A 19,589-nucleotide genomic window follows, 5' to 3' on the forward strand; every position below is an offset into this window, starting at 1 on the left:
TTTTTAGATGATCACAAAAGTTAAGCTAGTGGATCCACTAAGTCAAGTAGTTCTATATGACGGCAAAGTATAGGACAATCTGGCAGCGTGATGGTAAAACCATTGTATCACCACTTAGGCTCATACTGGTGATTGTCGGTTGGAGAAACTCCCACAACAGTATTTGCATGGTTCCTCAAGGGGTTCTGCTTAATATGAATGGGGGTATGGGACTTCATTCATGCATTGCACAAGTAGACTTTGAGAGAGAGCATGGTATGCTTTTATGATATTATGATTATGAGTCAACATCATGTTTTAAACAGTTTTCCTTTTCTTTATATTGCACTTGTTTTAAATTGCTTTATATTGAAATGAGTTCAGTAATATTAAGTTGAGTACCCAGAGTCGAATATCATATCTCTGAGTTGAGTATCTAATATTCTGAGTTGAGTAAGTTTGAGTAGTTTTGTGTATCCTTGAGTATTCCTTGAGTTGAGTAAGTTTGAAAAGAGGTATGTATGTTTTTTTACCAAGTTTCAAGCTTATGTTTATGCTTTAGAATTCCTTTTACATTCTCGTACATTTCATGTACTGAGCCATTTGGCTTGCATCTTCTCATGATGCAGACACAGGTATTCAGGATCATCAACAGAAGCTTCGTTGATACATTTGAGAGTTCGAGTTAGCTATGGTGAGCCTCCTTGTTTCCAGAGGATTTCATTTACTTTTTAGTTCAGTCAGGATGTCATGGGTTTTGTCCCGACTTCCATCGTTGTCAATTAGAGGCTTCATAGATAGTCAGAATAATTGAGAAGTCTGTATTATTCATTTATTTTATTAAATGTTTTAAAGACTTAAGTTGCCTATTTTATGGCGAGTTGAATATATTATTTTTATTCTAAGTTGTTCATTTAAGTTAAAGAGTTTATTGAATTTCCTTTCAGTTTTAAGCTTTTGCATGCTTAAGTTAGTCTTCCGCTTATAGTAAGTCAGGATGAGGGTTCGCTTGGGGACCAACAATGGTTCTTGAGTGCCGGCCACGTCCAGGGTGTAGACTCAGGTCGTGACATTAATTGTGGTGAATAGGAGTTAATTTGAATTAATAAAGAATATTACTCCCTATGTCCCTAATTACTTGTCCACATTTCTTTTTTTAGTTGTCCCTAATTGTACTTATCAAGCATAGTTTCATTTCAAGAAAGAGACAGAGGACATGAGCTTGACATCGTAACTAGGCGTGGTTCCACAGACTGCATGCGTGATAGGGCCCGCTTCAGAAAGTAGGTTTCCATGTCCGCAGATTCAAGAGTTAAGTTAGAGACTGACTAGTTAAATAAGAAATTCAAATGAAAGAAGGTTGTCCATTTTGACAAATCAAGAAAGGACAATTTTTTTTACCTATTATACCCCTAATTAATTACTTTGAAAATATGTAGAACTTCTTGAAAATCTTAAGTTTTTTAATTCATCCACTTCATAATTAATAGGGGTAAAATGGTAAACTCACTATGTCAATTATTGTTTTCTTAATAGGTGTGTCAATTCAAAAGCGGACAAGTAATTAGGAAAAGAGGGAGTAGTAAATAAATAAGAATGAATGGAAGAAAAAAAAAGGCTTTACACATTAATGAAAAAGACAAAAAAAAAAAAGGACAGAAAGAAAGAAAGAAAAAGCTTCAAAAAATTAATGATGTCCACGTGATTTGAAACCGTGCTACCCGTGTGGCAAATTGCCTGCTTTGCCAATTGAACTGTTCACCATTTTGTTTATTGGGTGGCAAAGAAAATATATATCAATTTCTTATATATATATAGTTTTTTTTTCGAGATCACTGGGTGCCGTGGCACCCCTACAGTACCCGTAGATCCGCCCCTATGACAGAAATTGCGTTAAAGAAAGCTACGCTGGAGGAGGGCTAATCAAAGACAACAAGATAGTTGCTTACTATTTGGGTATAGGTTAGGGCACTAGCAATATAATTGAAGCCCTAACATTATTATATGGTGTGTTAGTAGAAGTTACGATAAGATTTAGGGAGAAATTGATTCCTTACTCTTGACTGAAATGCATAAACGGAGAATGGAAAACACCTTGGAGATTGGATATATAAGTTGATTCAAGAAGCACAACAAATAGTTGAAACTCATGAATCTATCATCAATCATTGCTTCAGGGAAGCCAGCAAACATGCCGATAAATTAGCATCCATGAGTTATAATATTGATGCAATAAATGATTTCAATTCTTTCTCCGTTCTCCCGAGAGAAGTTTGGGGATTAATTAACATAAATAGATGTGAGATCCGTTCCTTCAGAATGAAACATGTCAAATCTTCTAATTTTATTTATGATCATCCTATTCCTCTCTGTCAAGAGTCAAGTTAGTAGAGTAATAGCTAGCTTAGACTCCCTCCATTTTTTGTGTTAACTTGTAGAGTTTAATTATCTAACTTTATCTCTACCCCCAAAATTTTATTTTAAGTTTGCTACGTCAAACTTCAAGATGTAATTCTTTATACCAGTGATTATTTGAGACATTTTTTTTAAAAAAAGTATAATTATTAGGTTGTGCAATTGTTAAGGGACATCTGGATAATTGATACGAAATCATGATCTGAAATTAAATTAATTCAAAGTTAAAATTTTATTTAAACATTCAAAAAAACATAAGTTGAGACTAATCACATTGATTGAAAATTTGCCAATGATAGAAAGATTATGGCAATTTGGACTTTTCAAAATTTCGAATATGACTTTTCCTAATGCTAGTTGAAAATCATACCACTTGTGTTAAAACAAGAGAGTTTATATCAGTGAAATAATCTATATATAATATAAAGCTGGATGTGAAAACTGTGATGTGGCACCTCTTAGAAGCCAGGATTCCTATTTATCTATTTTCCCAATTTTTTGAATATTTTTCCTCACACTAAATGCAATACTTTAAGAAGAACTGAAAAACTGAAAGTATTAACCATATACATTAAGATCTATATGCATTCAATTACTAAATGGAAGATAAAAGGCTAAAAAACTGAAAGTATTAACAATATACGTTAAGATCTATATGCATTCAATTACTAAATGGAAGATGAAAAGGCAAAAGTGCTTATTTTACATATAAAATAGAAGGGTAAGGGAATATGCAACCAAGTGCTCCTTTGATTTGCTTCTTTTCCTTCTGAGATGTGCATATTTCTTTAAGAAGAGAAAGATATACAATCTCAAAGTCCTTCCGAAATGACTTGTTTCATGGGCTTAATTATTAGTACCTATAACTACTTGAATGAGCTTTTCCTCATTTCTTGGTATGATTTCAATTAGTAGTTTCTCCAATAAGGAGATACATACTACGATTTTTTTTTCATTTTGTTAGAGAAATTTATATGAAAAGTAATGAAAGTGTCAAAAGGCAAGAAGAATTATTTGTAGAAAGTATCAATCTATTTGTGGAACTTATATCAAATTAGGAGGAGATTAAGGAGATAATATTTCATATTGAAGGGAAGAATTGAAGGGAGCAGAATAGAAAATAAAAATGAAAGAAACAAGGAAAAACAAAGTTTGACAGAATAGCAAATCTGGCGTTTATGGAATCGAAATTAGTCGCGACATTATTAATTTCTTTCAATTTCTTTGTTCTGCTAATTTCCTTAGTCTTTTATTTTTCTGTTTTATTTTCCTTCTGTATTTTCAAGTAAAGTTAATGCTCTGAATTATAAGATATGATGATAAAATTATGCAAAAAGGAGTAATGTATCATATATATATATATATATGTAATTGTAATCAATATTTCTAGGTGAAAAAAATAAAAGAAAAAGGTTTAAAATTTAGGTGAAAGATGTTACATTATTTATGGCATTTATTTATTTTTTCAATTTTTTTTTAAAAATATTTTTCTAATTATTTTAATTTATATATAAAAATTGTAAAATTATTTCTTAATTATTTATCTCTTTTTCAGTTTAGTCCGAAAATTATTGTCATTAATTTAGTGATTTAATGATAATTTATTATGCAATAAATAATATTATTGAACAATTTCTATCAATATATAAAGTAAGCATAAATTAGGCGACGGGACAATTCTCTTTGAACATTTTTTTCCCTTTCTTTTTGCTTATTTTTTGATCCATTCTTTGATTTATTGTTTGCAATCTAAAAAAGCAACGAAAAATATCTCTCTCTATATATAAAGCTAGATAAAAAAAAAAAAAAAAAAAGTGGTGTGACACCTCTCAATGGCCAATAATCATATTTATCTTTTTTTTTGTGTTTTTTTTGATATTTTTTTCAATTATTTTATTTTATAAAATCATCTCTTTAATTCATACCTCTTCAATTACATAATTAATTTAGTAACATCTATAACTTCTAACCTTTCATATTCATAGCTTTCAAATTATTTAACATAGAATTTTATAACTCCTTAAAATCACACTTATAAAAACCTATTTTGAGACATATATGATGATTGTTTTATTTTCATTTTTTTTATCCCTCATCTTTTATCTCATTGGTTGGTTCATTTTTTTCTCTTCTTTGATTTGATTTTGCAGGAGATATATCTATAATGAAGAATATTAGACATTTTTACATAGTTTGCTTTTACGAGGTAAAATGATTCGATATGCATAGTAGAATTATCACTTTTTCTATTGTAATTATATTTTTAATTATTTTTTTGGATTCTTGATTATATGAATCATGAGTTTTCTTTTAGAAAAAAATATTTGATTTTTTCTCTATGCTTCTCTTTGTAGGTTCCTTCTTTCTTCTTTAACTCATAACTAAATATTCTTTAAGGTTTTTACTTGATTAGTTAATTTAATTTTTATATTTTTTTTGTTGTTTAAGGTTAACTTACTGTGTTTTTAGGTCTGGATATTTTTAAAAATAAAAACAAAAAGATGAGTTAATATATGTGTATGCTGCTCAGGAAAGCATGTAGATGTAATTTTATAGTTATGTGGATTAACTTTTTATTAATTATAATGATAGAACATGAGAATGCGAAGTTAATTAATTTTCAAAATACAGTATAATTCATAGATAAATTGACTAGTAATACGTAACTTTATGATCTTCTTATTTTAATTTATTATTATTATTATTTGAAGTTCTTAAGTTTTTGATTTCCTCTTTTTTTTAAAAAAAAAAATAAATTAAATAGTAATTCTATTGAATATTTAACATTTATTGCTTGAAAGATTAATAATAATTAGGAGTATATAAGTTTTCGTATAGTGCTTAAGTGAGTCTTCACTATTGAGAATTTCTATTGACTATAGTGCTTTAAGATCGTGTTATTGTAAAATTTATTAAAATTTACTTTTGTAAATGATAATTATAATTATTTATTTATTTTTATTTTTTTAAAATGTGTTTCATGAGTTACAAAAAAAAAATCTATCAACTTCCTTCTATTTAGTTTTTCATGATTAATCAATCTATAAATAGCAATTCTCCATGGAGTTGTTTAAAAAATAATCTCATTATTTAAAAGAATTAAATGGAGAGCACAATCAAGGAAGGAAAAAAACTGTACAATAAACTAATTTTTCAAAAGAGAAAAATACCAACAATATTACAGAATCATGTAACATTATACGTTAATAAACTTACATATATGAATTACTTTTTATACAATTACAACATCCTAAACTAATCCTTCACACCTTTTCATTTACTATATTTGCATAATAAATTAATAACATGTCTTTCATAATAAATAAATAAATAACAATACAAATTCCCATCTTTCCTCCAATTATTTATCAAAATCTTGACACTTATCTTTACACAAACATTTAACAAATTCAAAAAATTAATTCATTATTTAAACAATTAAATGAAAAGCACCACCAACAAATGAAAAAAGTGGTATAAATACCACAAACAAAATTAAAAACATCAAGACACACCATTTATCTCCATAGTCACAATATACTCATAGTGGTTAATTGAGGTTAATTTTTCAAATGTTCAATATTATTATATTTTATTGCAACACTTTATCCTTAGTTTGATTTTGACAAATACTTATACAGAAATACTACAATTGATAAGAAAATTATGGATCATCCCCAACAAATTAGTTCGAAGAATTGTCAAGGTAAAATATTAATGTTAATAATATTCATAACTATATTAAGTTGTACGTCTATACAATTAACAAAACATTTATTTTTGCATACAAATGCAACCGAAAAATCAAGCAAAGCTATTAACGTGATGAAAATATTTCAGAGAGGAACAAGAGCGATTGAAAAAATATATACATAGAGAAATTTCACTAGATCAATCTTACAAAGAATGACATGACGTTTTTCATGTATTGATTTCAATGTAATAGGGAGATGAAATAATTTTTTAGTAGAGAATAAACAACAACAACAACATACCCAGTGGAATCCCACTAGGTGGGGTCTGGGGAGGGTAGAGTGTACGCAGACCTTGCCACTACCTCGTGCGAGGTAGAGAGGCTGTTTCCGGAAGACCCTCAGCTCAGGTACATCAAATCCAAGTAAAAGGCGAGGAAGACAGTGTAAATACATACCATCAAATACGAAAGATAATATACAATCAACAAAAAGACAATGACATCAATAATCAATGAGAGAAGTGAAACGCAATAAACAACAAAAGGCTATCGATATCACATATAAGAACTGCAAGTGCAAGACTAGGACTACTACACACGCCTACCCTAGCAAGGAGAGACAACACGCTAGTCCTACTAACCTTCAACCTTAATACGAGACCTCCACTCCTTCCTATCTAGAGTCATGTCTTCGGTAATGTGAAGCTGAGCCAAGTCCTGTCTAATCACCTCTCCCCAATACTTCTTAGGCCTACCTCTACCCCTCCGCATACCCTCTACAACCAGCCCCTCACACCTCCTCACTGGGGCGTCTGCGCCCCGTCTCTTCACATGACCAAACCATCTCAGTCTCGCTTCCCTCAACTTGTCCACCACAGAGGCCACTCCCACCTTCTCCCGGATAACTTCATTCCTTATCCTATCACTCCTAGTATGTCCACACATCCATCTCAACATCCTCATCTCCGCAACCTGCATTTTCTGAACATGAGAGTTCTTGACTGGCCAACACTCCGCTCCATACAACAAGGCTGGTCTAACTACCACTCTGTAGAACTTACCTTTAAGTCTAGGTGGAATTTTCTTGTCACACAAGACTCCAGAGGCAAGCCTCCATTTCATCCAAGCAACCCCAATGCGATGTGTGACATCATCATCGATGTCACCACTTCCTTGAATTACAGACCCAAGATACTTAAAACTTTCTTTCTTGGGGATGCTCTGTGTGGCAAGTCTCACTTCTACATCTGCCTCATCCAACGCATCACTGAATATGCACCCTAAATATTCTGTTTTGGTCCTACTCAACTTAAACCCCTTGGACTCAAGCGTTTGTCTCCACACCTCCAACCTCGCATTAACTCTGTCCCGCGTCTCATCAATCAGTACTATGTCATCCGCAAATAACATACACCATGGGACTTCCTCCTGAATAGACCGCGTCAACTCATCCATCACCAAAGCAAATAGAAAGGGGCTAAGGACTGATCCTTGGTGCAACCCCATCTCAACTGGGAAATGTTCCGAGTCACCTCCAACCGTTCTAACCCGAGTCTTGGCTCCACCGTACATGTCCTTTATCGCCCTAATAAAAATCATCGGGACACCTTTAGCCTCCAAGCACCTCCAGAGGACATTCCTCGGTACTTTGTCATAGGCCTTTTCAAGGTCAATGAACACCATATGTAGGTCTCTCTTCCTTTCTCTATATTTTTCTACCAGTCTTCGCATAAGATGAATGGCTTCGGTCGTCGACCGTCCTGGCATGAATCCAAACTGGTTCTCAGAAATGGACACCCCTCTTCTCACCCTCATCTCCACCACTCTCTCCCAAATCTTCATAGTATGGCTTAGCAATTTGATACCCCTGTAGTTGTTACAGTTCTGGATATCACCCTTGTTTTTATATAACGGAACCATTGTACTCCACCTCCATTCATCAGGCATCTTTGCTGTCCTAAAAATAACATTAAACAACCCAGTCAACCACTCTATACCTGCCTTGTCCGTGCTCTTCCAAAAATCCACCGGAATCTCATCGGGTCCGGTCGCTCTTCCCCTGCTCATCCTTCTAATAGCACGTAAAACCTCCTCGCTCCTAAAACACCTGCAGTACCCAAAGTCTCGAAGTCTTTCCGAGTGTGCCAAATCACCCAACACAATTTCTCCGCCCCCTTCTTCATTTAGAAGTTTGTGAAAGTATCTTCGCCATCTCTGCTTAATGGAGGTCTCATCCACCAATACTTTGCCTTCCTCATCCTTGATACACTTTACTTGGTCCAAGTCGCGCGCCTTTCTCTCTCTTGCTTTTGCGAGCCTATACAATTTCTTATCCCCACCTTTGTCCCCCAGCTCGACATACAAGCGCTCGAAAGCTGCCGTCTTAGCCTTCGTAACTGCTAACTTAGCTTCTGTCTTCGCTGTCTTATAGACTTTCTTAAGCGACCGCTTCTCTTCCTCGTCTATACACTCCACCAACTTTGTGTATGCAGCCTTCTTCGCTTCCACTTTGCCTTGGACTTCCCCATTCCACCACCAATCTCCTTTACGACCTCCAAATTTACCCCTTGATACCCCCAACACCTTTGAAGCAACTTCCCTAATGCAACTAGCTGCTTTGTTCCACATGGTGTCCGCATCCCCGCTATCACTCCAAGCCCCCATTCCACTCAACTTCTCGCCCATCTCCCGGGAAAGGTCAGGAGTCAAGCCACCCCATTTAATCCTCGGTCGATCATATACACTCTTCTTCCTCTTGTCCCTCTTAATTTCCAGGTCCATCACCAACAGCTTGTGTTGGGTAGTAACATTTTCACTTGGGATAACCTTGCAGTCCTTAACGAGGCCTCTATCACCCTTCCTAAGGAGTAGGTAGTCTATCTGGGTCTTAGCTACCGAGTTACGAAAGGTAACCATGTGGTTCTCCTTCTTCGGAAAGCATGAGTTAGCAATCACCAACTCAAAAGCCTTAGCAAAATCCAGAAGCGCAGTTCCACCCCCATTTCTCTCCCCAAAACCAAAGCCTCCATGAACATCATCGAAGCCATTAGAAATTGCCCCGATATGGCCATTAAAATCTCCACCAATGACAATTTTCTCGGTTATCGGTATACCTCTAACTACCTCATCCAAATCCTCATAAAAGAGCTTCTTGGCCTCCTCTCCCAATCCCACTTGAGGTGCGTAAGCACTAATAACACTCAAAGTACCTCCTCCAATGACTAGCTTAATCAACATCAACCTATCACTGATCCTCCTAACCTCCACCACTTGCTCCCTCAAATCCCCGTCTACTAAAATACCCACTCCATTTCTATCCCTAGAGCCTCCTGAGTACCACAACTTAAACCCGTCGACATCCCGAGCCTTGGAACCTACCCACCTAGTCTCTTGGACACAAGCTATATTAATCTTTCTCTTGTTGAGAATTTTCACTAACTCTAAGGACTTCCCCGTTAGCGAACCTATGTTCCAAGATCCTACCCTCAATTTATGGGAACCCGTACCCCACTTACCACTATTCTCCCTCGTCCTCGGTCTCAACCGAAGACATGACTCAAAACCACCATCAGGTACCAAATCCACTTGAAAACTACTGAATCTAATGAAAAATCTACACAGGAATACACTTCAAACAGAAAAAAATATCAGCAACAGGTGTATACTCTAAAAGACCAGATAACAACAACTAAACTAAACGGTCAAGTATGGAGTATTCTCTAGAAGACACGATAACACAACTATATTATACACTGAAGCACTGATCGGAACTATAACAGAAACAAGCAAGAACTGATCTGAAATATATGAGATGTAGCCCTGATATGAGCTAAAATGCTAATCAGAACCAGCCACAAAAATTTAAACACTCCAACTAATCAGAAGTATTGCCCAAAGCACAATCAGAAGCTTTAAATATCTACTCCTATGCTCTTCAAATTAATGAAAGTAGGGTGTGATTACCTACCAAGCAAGACTAAATTACTTAACAAGAGGGTTTCAATGAAGAAAACAAGATAGATAGCACCTGGTCAGTGGAGATGGAGGGCTTCGGTTGTCTTAGGGCTTTTTCCGGCCAGATCTGGTCGGTCTCACCTGTGAGTGCCTTGCCTGCACCGGAGATATTACAATATAAAAGATATTACAATATAAAAGTTCAATCTCCTTGATATCTTAATAAAAAACAAGGAGGACCATCAAAACATACTAACAATTCCCCTATTCAATACAATGGAAATAAAATAATTTTTTATAGAGCATGTATCATTTCAAATGAAGAGATAATGATAAAGTTGGATAATATAATGATATAATTAATCCACAAGAAAAATTATTCTAACACATATTTTTAACCCTCGCGCGAAGCGCGGTCATGTTCTCTAGTTTATTATATAGTCAAATACTTCTATAATGGCTCTCATTATAATAACATTTCACTATAATGATTTGATTTTCTTCAGAATTGATTTTTTCATTATAATAGGTTTTTTTTTGTATGTAATAACAATGAAATTCATTATAATAGTACACTCTTTGAAAAATTATCCCCTCCTATAATAGTCATATTCAAATATTATGTAATAAATATATTATGTAGAAGATGAATACAAAAAATGAAGAACCTCAACTTGTTACTTGTGGCCGTGAGATAGAAGAGTCAATTGTTAAACTCTTAAGCAACCTTCGAAGAAAAACTATTGAATACATTTTGCTGAAAATTTGGACAAAAATCTTGATGAGTTTGAGCAATATATTTTACTAAAGAAACTATAATTTACAAAACAACCTACCATTATAATACTCTTACGTTAAACTTGATATATATATGAAGTTTAATTAATATTAAATGCATATGTTTCTTAGATTTTAAATATTTATCGATACAATATAATTAATTATGAATTTATTAGTCTTTTTGATTTTTAATCAATGAAATATGAAAATCAATTGAAATTTTAAATTTAACGAGTATTTTATTTCATTTATAGCATGAAAGTACAAAATAATAATTTTTTACATTTTGTTTATAACAACTAATTAAGTGAGATCAAAACATCGAATGCCAATAACGCTTCACTAAGCAACTATAAAACTTTCATATTAACATCACCATTATAATTTTTATTTTACTGTAATAGGTTAATTACAGATTATTCTAGTTTATCAATGATATATACTATATATGGATGGAACCTACATCAACAAACAATTTGCCAAATACTAGATTGCCATATTAAATTTAAATATAGTCTCATTTGTTTAGGTAAAAAATTGTACATTATAAATATTTTGCCTAAACTAGTTTAGTAGTGCCTAACCATGCCGAAAATTGTACATAATTTATTTTTTCAACTCTTAGCGCAAGTACTGTCCTAGTTCTACTTCAAACGTTGAGGTGGGGTGATAAGTGCTTCATATATATATATATATTTTTTTTTTTTTTTAATTATTATTATTATTTTTTAATTATTATTTTTAAATAGAGGTATTAGATTCGAGTTATGTGAATGCAAGTATTTTTGATAAAAACAACATTTTGTTCTTTTAAATGGGATTTTTTCATGTAAATTTGAATCAATTAAACCTCAAAATAGATATCGAATTCGTGAAAACAAAAAACGTTTTATTCTTTTAAGTGAGATTTTTTCATGTAAATTTGAATCAATTAAACCTCAAAACAAATATCAAATTCGTGAAAAGCAAGCAAAAATTTTCCTAAATTAATTATCACCTTATAATCAAATAATAAATGGGAATTAATTTGTTAATGTTTCGAATTTTCAATAACAAAGACAAGGAGTAATCCTAAACCAATGATCATCCATTTTATCTCTTTTAACTACGTTTTTTTCCTTTGTAAAAACTAAAAATCAAACACAAAAGAATATTGTAGTTTAATTTATTTAAACTAATTGTGTAATTTTATTTACATACAATATTAATACATATTACTCTATTTTTTCATACTATCCATATTGAGAACGAAACATTACATGTTATTTCAAGAATTTGAATTTTATGATATTTTACTATCATTTAAAACTAATCTCTAGTGATAATTGAATCCATAATCAAATATTTATAAATTTTAAATACATATATGAAGTATGAATAAAATTTATTAGATTCCTTGAAATCTCGTACATAAAACCTTGAATTCACTCCCATGATAGATAAATTATTATTATATATGTAAAAGAAAAAAAATTCAAGATTGCATATCTATCTTTAAACATACATAATTTTAGATTAATCAGTAAATTTCAAATTTTAGATACTAAAAAAAAAAATTACATTTTTCATAATAAGAAAAAAAAAAAAAAAGGCAATCCGATATATTAAAATTCTCATTATGCACGAAGAGTTCAAAGATGAATCAAACTATAAAGGTTTATTATAGTGCGAGATCCAAAAAGATTTAGATGTTCTTAATAAATAAAAATAAAGGTAAAATTTATAATTTAGAAATATTAACGCAATCAATTAACTAAACCAAATACGCTCTTATTTTGTATTTCTACGAAAATTTGATTATATAGCAATAATTTTATTAATTACGAGAGTTGAAAACAGAATAGAGCTCTTTTGTATTTCTACAAAAATTCGATCACGTGACAATAACTTTACCGGTTCTGAGACTTAAAAGCGGTTCTTCATCCCATTCCCCCTTCACTTCTTCTTCTTATTGCACATGCTAACTTCCACACTCTTTCCATTTCCTCCTCCTTTTCTTCTTTCTGAGAAAAAAAATCTTCGTCTCCTTCACAAATCTCATCTGGTTCTCATTCTCTCTCTGCAAATGCAATTGCTTTGACTCGGTTTCGATTTCTCTCTCTACACATCTCTATTCGCTCTGCAAAAACATTGATTAATACGCACCGGAAATGGCAATGGAAGGAGGAGCTGAATCGAACTACAATTCATCTACTGAAAGTCAGCTTGAGCAATCTTCTCCTTGCAAATCTCCGCCTCCTCCTTCTCAAGGTTTTAATTACATCTCTCTAATTGATTAATTTTCGGAATTTTCCATGTATTGTTGTAGTGTGAAGATAATTAGCTCAGGATCTGATATCTGTTGCAGTTTTTTTAAAAAATATTTTTTTGTCTGAGTTTTCTGATAATGCGGTTTTAGAAATGTTTGATCCGTTTACTATTTTGAAATTCCAACAATGTGAAAATTTTAATATGAGCAGGTTTTGAGCTGATATTTCTATAGGTATTGTAACATATGGTGATTTTGCGGACTCTGTGTGGGTTAATAATAAGGTGTTTGGTTTAGTGATGGCAAATGCGTTTGTGTAAACGCATGTGAAATTGGTAATGGAAGAAATTTGCTGTTTGTGAGGTAAATTATTCGAGATGAAACTTCAGTATTGCCTATTGTGGAGTAAATCTGAGATCACAAACAGATGTTGTTGCTTGCTATCATTGATTCATTTCTGATTTTCTGTGTGTGTGCTTGTTGATGCCTCAAAATGATATATACTTAACTTAGTTGTGGTAGTTACGTGTAGGCAGCTTTAGGTGCCTATGGATTTAGTAGTTTCTATTGGATATAGTCCTTGATATTATCCATAGCGTCATGGCCCTCATGTAAATTCTCTGTAAGGACATTTGACACACTCACACACACAAAACACATAATGCTTCAACATTCACAATAGTATTGTAACATTCTTTCTGTAGTAACGTTATCCTAGTCACTACTCATTTTATTTCACAGAGCTTCATTCGTTCATTCAATGAAGCCTTTGTACTTTGAAAGTTGAGCTGCTGTTCTTTTGATGATCTTACCTAATTGCGAAATTCAAACACTTTGATGCTGTCTCTCAGTCACGTGACATTATGGGTTGAGGGGAAGTTTTCTCCTCTAGACATTCTAATAGAGAAGGTGCTTAATCACTCAATGGCGTGTTTCACATCTAATTCTGTACCAGTGTCACCCGAGCCTTATTATTCAACCATTGCCAACTATTTACCTGCATAAAAGGGTAAACACTTCCTTTACGTGCGAAAATTGTTCTTTGGTGAAAAATCTTTGCTCTCCTGTTTTTTTAAGATGAATGTTGTATATCAATAGGGACCAAGAAAGCCCCTATACAGAAGGTTCAAAAATTTGATCTATATCAGTTTATGAGTTTTCTACTCCTTGTTAGCCTCTCTAAAACATTATATGGAAGTCTGGAGCAAATTTTTTTCTATGTGGGAGTATTTCACCCTGAAAGCAGCACCAATTCTCGTAACATCTGAGGGACCACATCAGAAATTGAATGGGTGCAAATCTTTCTTCAGTATTTCCATTCTTATCCATATGGAGCAAAAGGAAATGTCTTTATCAAACTGCAGCTTTACCAATTAAATGACTTTGTCAAATGCTGTTTCTTTCTTATTCTATAACTTTGTAGATCACAAATGTGCATATACACTATGTTGATGTTACTGGTTGACTTAATCACTGGAATCTTTAGGTTTTTGTACTCTGCATTGTGAATATATCTATTATGCTGCATTTGACAGTTGAGAAATTACGCTCCAAATTTTCTTCTCATTATTAAAGGGTTAGCCAGCAAAGCTACATAGTATGATAAGATGGGAAATTATGGATAGAATAAATATTTTTATTTTGTTCAAGAAGTTTGTTCATTTTGTTTTGCAATTATTGTTGAATATCATTAACTCAGAATATCACCTTTTAAGGCATTTTTGCTGAGGTGCTCAGCATAAGTCTTATGTTGCTCCTTTTTATGTTGTCTTATTCCCAGACCATGAGGAGAAGGCAACTTATGTCAAATTCCTTCTGTCAAATGCTGAAGCTGGTTCAATTATTGGAAAAGGTGGTTCAACTATCACTGAGTTTCAGTCTCGTTCTGGGGCTAGAATTCAGTTGTCGCGCAACTATGAAGTTTTCCCTGGAACACCAGATAGAATTGTAATGGTATCTGGGTTTCTGGATGACATACTCAAGGCAGTCGATCTTATTCTTGGTAAATTGATGGATGAGGTAATCTCATGTCCAAATCCTGTTTCGTATACTTCTCTTGATATTTAAATTGAAGCACTATCTTCTTCCAAATCAGTTTTATGCTGAAGATGGTGGCGAAGTGGATCCACGCTCAAAATTTAGATTAGTTGTGCCCAACAGCTCTTGTGGTGGAATAATTGGGAAAGGAGGAGCCACAATAAAGTATGAATTCTACTCACTATATGTTTCTTTTCCTACATTACCTTTGCAAGTTTCACTGGTCTAACATATCAGACAATCAACCAAGCAAATGACCTGCAATTTGAGTATTGTAACATTGATCGCTTATCTTGCGTAATGAATCTGAATATTCTTTCTGCTCTTGGTTATAAAGTTATGGCAGATGTATGTTGAAAACTTGAAATAATATATCCTTGTGCTGGAATGATTCGCTTGACTTCATTATGACAAGTTAAATGTTCACGATTTGTCTCTTGAGTTTTTGGTCTGTAAAATGATCGAGTGTGCTGTTCATGCAATCTCTGGATACCAGTTTGTAACCCCTTTCAACTGAAATATATGTATGTCATCAGAAACTTTGGTTCAATGCTTCTTGTTGATTTGACTAAGTTCCTTGTCCAACCTGAATGTTTAGATTATTTTCTTTATAACTGGTGCACGGCTCTCTAGGTTAACGTCTTGATTACCTCTTCCATGACCAAAGTTGTCCTCAATGTGTAACACAGGAAAGTGATGTTATAAAGTTGTCTGCCAATATTTTTCCAGGTTCCATTTCTATTAATTTCATCGTCCTAAACAATTCAATGAAGTTGAGGATTTTAGGGTGCTGACCGGAGTTCAGACCATGCCTAGGCTCTGAATGCTATGTTATAGTTGATTCTCTTCTTATATTAAGCTAAAGGTGGGGGTTTTCATTCTATATACACGTAGGGGTTGTTAGGTAGGAGGTATTAGAGAAAATAATACATATATTAGCTTTGTCATTAATTAATTTCTCTGGTAGTGTTTTCAACCAATGTATAACTAATACATTGTTATACAGTACTATTTTTATACATAGTAAACCATCACATCAACAATACGGTGTTCCTATTAGAAAACATCCTATTTAGTACTATTCCTATTATAATACACCCTATTCATTTAATACAACAAATCAAACCGTCAATAAAAAAAATAAAAAATAATACTAACATGACTAATCTCAACATAACTTTTTTTTTTTGGGTACTAATACACCCTATTCAGTATAAACTAATCTCATGTTTACTAATCCAAGCATTACTAATACACCTTATTTAATATTATCCTTATACACCCTACCAGATGACCCCGTGGTGTTGACTGTTGAGAATGCTCTTGTTGAGTACTACAAATTCAATTTTTTGTAGCAAAAATTCAATTTGACTGAAATAATTGTTTTTGTCTGAATTAAACTGAAACAATTGTTCTGTATGAGAATTAAAGAAATGCTTTATAGTCAAAACTTTTCTACTCTTCCACATGGTTATTTGGTTGACAATAATGACCTTGGCATTATCAAGATTGCAACTGAATTTACATCTCTATGTCCGGCAAATACTCTGATCGCCTGTTATCCATTAATTGTTGAAATGAAATGTTGAACCATTATACTTTGATATTCTTCTTGTGGAAGCAACTCCTATGTATCAGTAATAACTAATAACCCGACACTATTTGGCTGGGTTGAAACTTAACAAACAGAAGCGACGATTTATATAATTTTGTTCAAGGGTAAATTCCTACTTTCAAACTCATTGATGTACCGTTGGCAGTATTGTAGTCATAATCAATGTTTATTTGGTTCCTTTTCTTCTTCCTTTGGCAGGAAAGGAGTCTAAATGTGAAAGAACAAATCATTGTCATTCCCAAAAATCTATTAGTGAGTAGAAACCCAAAAAAATTGTTCTCATGTATACTGTGATACAAACAGGCAGTGACCTCATCAAAAGATTCTTTTTTTTAGACAAAGTAGCCTACATTCATTTCTTATCCTTTTTGTTTTCCATTTTTTTTTGCCTTCCTCCATTTCCTTTTTTCTACATTTTTCTTCCTCTTGTTCTTCGTAGCTAGAGCATCTTTTTGGGACTTTTGGGTAAAATCAAGTGTTCTTCCTTGCCAGTGAAATACAAAGAGCGGTGACATGATGGTTCTTATTTTCCATTTCATCTTTTAGAATACTTCCTTTTGCAATTTTCTCGTCTTTGTCATTTATTGAATGAAGTCATGAAGGAAGTTATTTTGATCCAAAGTGGTGGTGTTTTTTTATGGAAAAAAGGCTAGAACCAAAGTCCGCTGTCATTTTAAGTGTGATACTCACTTGCTATTTGTTTGGAAGGAAAATTTAATTTTCACCTTATTCCATAACCATAAGGAGGTTTATGTCTGTAGTTACATATGTCAGGAGTATATATAATTATTCAGTGAGTTTGGCCTTGGTGATTTCTCAGTTATAGAAAAAAGAATAAATATTTGGTGGTATTGTGAGTCAATAAATTTAGAGGGTGTTTGGATTGACTTAAAAGTTGGTCAAACCTACTTTTAAGTCAGTTTTTGACTTCTGGAAGTGTTTGGCAAATATAAAACATAACTTAAAATAAATTACGAAGGGTTTGACAAGGTAAAAGTGACTTAAAATAAGTCAGAAACCAAAAGTAGGTCTCCCCCTACTTTTTATTTTTTGACTTAAAAGTCATTTCAGTTTGACTTTTTATTTTTAACTTAAAAGCTACTTTTTTTAAGCCAATCCAAACGGGCTAGTATGTGCATCTAATTGTGAATTGTACTCCCAAATTAATTATAGAAGGGAATTTGAAAAATAATTTTCATGCAGAATGAGATGGTTGGATAGATATATTATTTTAATTTTATGGTTGAAGAAATATAGTATTGACTATGGGAAATTTTCTTGTTCAGGTCATTTATTGAAGATTCTCGGGCTGGCATAAAAATATCTCCTCAGGATTACAACTTCCCTGGACTGCATGATAGGATAGTTACAGTGACTGGTACTCTAGAAGAGCAGATGCGGGCAATTGAGTTAATTTTATTCAAGTTAGCAGAAGACCCTCATTACATGCAGTCCATGAATGCACCATTCCAGTATGCAGGTATGATTCAAATATACTAATTTGTAGTACCTGCTTTAACTGAATTAGTTCAGGATGGATAAAACCTGCTCATGTGTCTTAATTTTTGTCTGTGCTTGTGCAAATGCTGAGTATTGCTTCCTAGAGATCTCAGTCTAAAATATACAAATTAGAGAATTGATGTATGAAGAGGACAACAGTATCTGTTTCTTGGCCGCACTGCTTTCTAAATATTGATAATCCAGTCTCTCTTGTAATGTCGTATGCAGCTACCGAGACTCCCAGAATACATTTTAGGAATTGTTGTAGTGGTTGACATTGTTGAGCATTGTATAGACTGATTGGATGTGATATAATTATGAATTGGAATAACCCTGCTATTTCTTTCAGAATATTTGGTTTAAGCAGTTACTCAAATGAAGTATCTCAAATTTGAGATGTTCTGTTTTCTGCCCTTATTCCGAGTCTTACTCTCATCTGATTTGAATTGTATTTTGCCACCTCTAATTTTCTCAGCTGTATATGTTGGAATGAACTATGGATATGGACCACCAAACAGAGTTGGAGGAAGATATCCGAATAACCGACAGCAGAACAAGGTTCATTCTCTTCTTACTAAGGACAATACTTTATCTTCATCCCAAAAATAAAAATAAAATAAAATATATCTTGGCATCCCTAATGCTTGCGACTCTCTGCTAGCATTTTGCAACCCTGCTTTTACCCCCAAACAACCAATTCTTTACTTCCTGCTTGGCTTGAAGCTTTTGACTATACAGTATTATCCTGTTTCTAGATGCAGTTCTGCTTTTTCTTTTTTGATTTTGCTTCTGTCATGATCCTATTCCTCTTTTACTCAGGTGGCACCAACGGAAGTCGGGGACAATTCCATGACTATTGGTGTTGCAGATGAGCATGTTGGACTAGTCCTTGGCCGTAATGGGAGGAGCATAATAGAGATCAGTCAGGTGTGTGAAGAACTTACAATCCTTCCGGATTTTTATATGTACTAAGGGTGTGTTTGGTATGAAGGAAAATATTTTCCAGAAAATGTTTTCCAATTTTCTCATGTTTGGTTGGGCTAAATGTTTTGGAAAATGTTTTTCAAATCAACTCATTTTCCTCAAATTTAACGAAAATGACTTCCCTTTTAAACTTAAGGAAAACATTTTCCAAAACTCTCTTCCAACTTCAAATTACAATTATTTTTTTGTTGAAAAATCAATTTATTCCTCAAACCACCCCACCCCCAACCACCCCCCCAAAAAAAATAAATAAATTTAAAGCTTGTTTTTAAATTCAATTTTTTTACTCCACCCTCACCCCTACCCCCACCCCCTCCCAAAAAAAATTAAAAATTGTTTTTAAAAGATATTTCTAATTTCAATTTTTTATTTTTTTACACCCC

General features: G+C 33.1%; 1 protein-coding gene across 1 annotated transcript in view; it reads left to right on the plus strand.

The window, feature by feature from the left end:
- Positions 1-12,737: 12,737 nt before the first annotated feature.
- Positions 12,738-19,589, plus strand: part of LOC125845285 (protein BTR1-like) — an 8,148-nt gene continuing 1,296 nt past the window's right edge. The window contains exons 1-6 of the mRNA XM_049524767.1: positions 12,738-13,072; positions 14,851-15,089; positions 15,166-15,272; positions 18,009-18,202; positions 18,698-18,780; positions 19,042-19,149. Coding sequence (XP_049380724.1) covers positions 12,973-13,072; positions 14,851-15,089; positions 15,166-15,272; positions 18,009-18,202; positions 18,698-18,780; positions 19,042-19,149 — 831 coding nt within the window. The 5' untranslated portion in view covers positions 12,738-12,972. The remainder of the gene's footprint in view (positions 13,073-14,850; positions 15,090-15,165; positions 15,273-18,008; positions 18,203-18,697; positions 18,781-19,041; positions 19,150-19,589) is intronic.

The sequence above is a fragment of the Solanum stenotomum genome, chromosome 11, assembly GCF_019186545.1.
Source record: "Solanum stenotomum isolate F172 chromosome 11, ASM1918654v1, whole genome shotgun sequence".
NCBI classification, from domain to species: domain Eukaryota; kingdom Viridiplantae; phylum Streptophyta; class Magnoliopsida; order Solanales; family Solanaceae; genus Solanum; species Solanum stenotomum.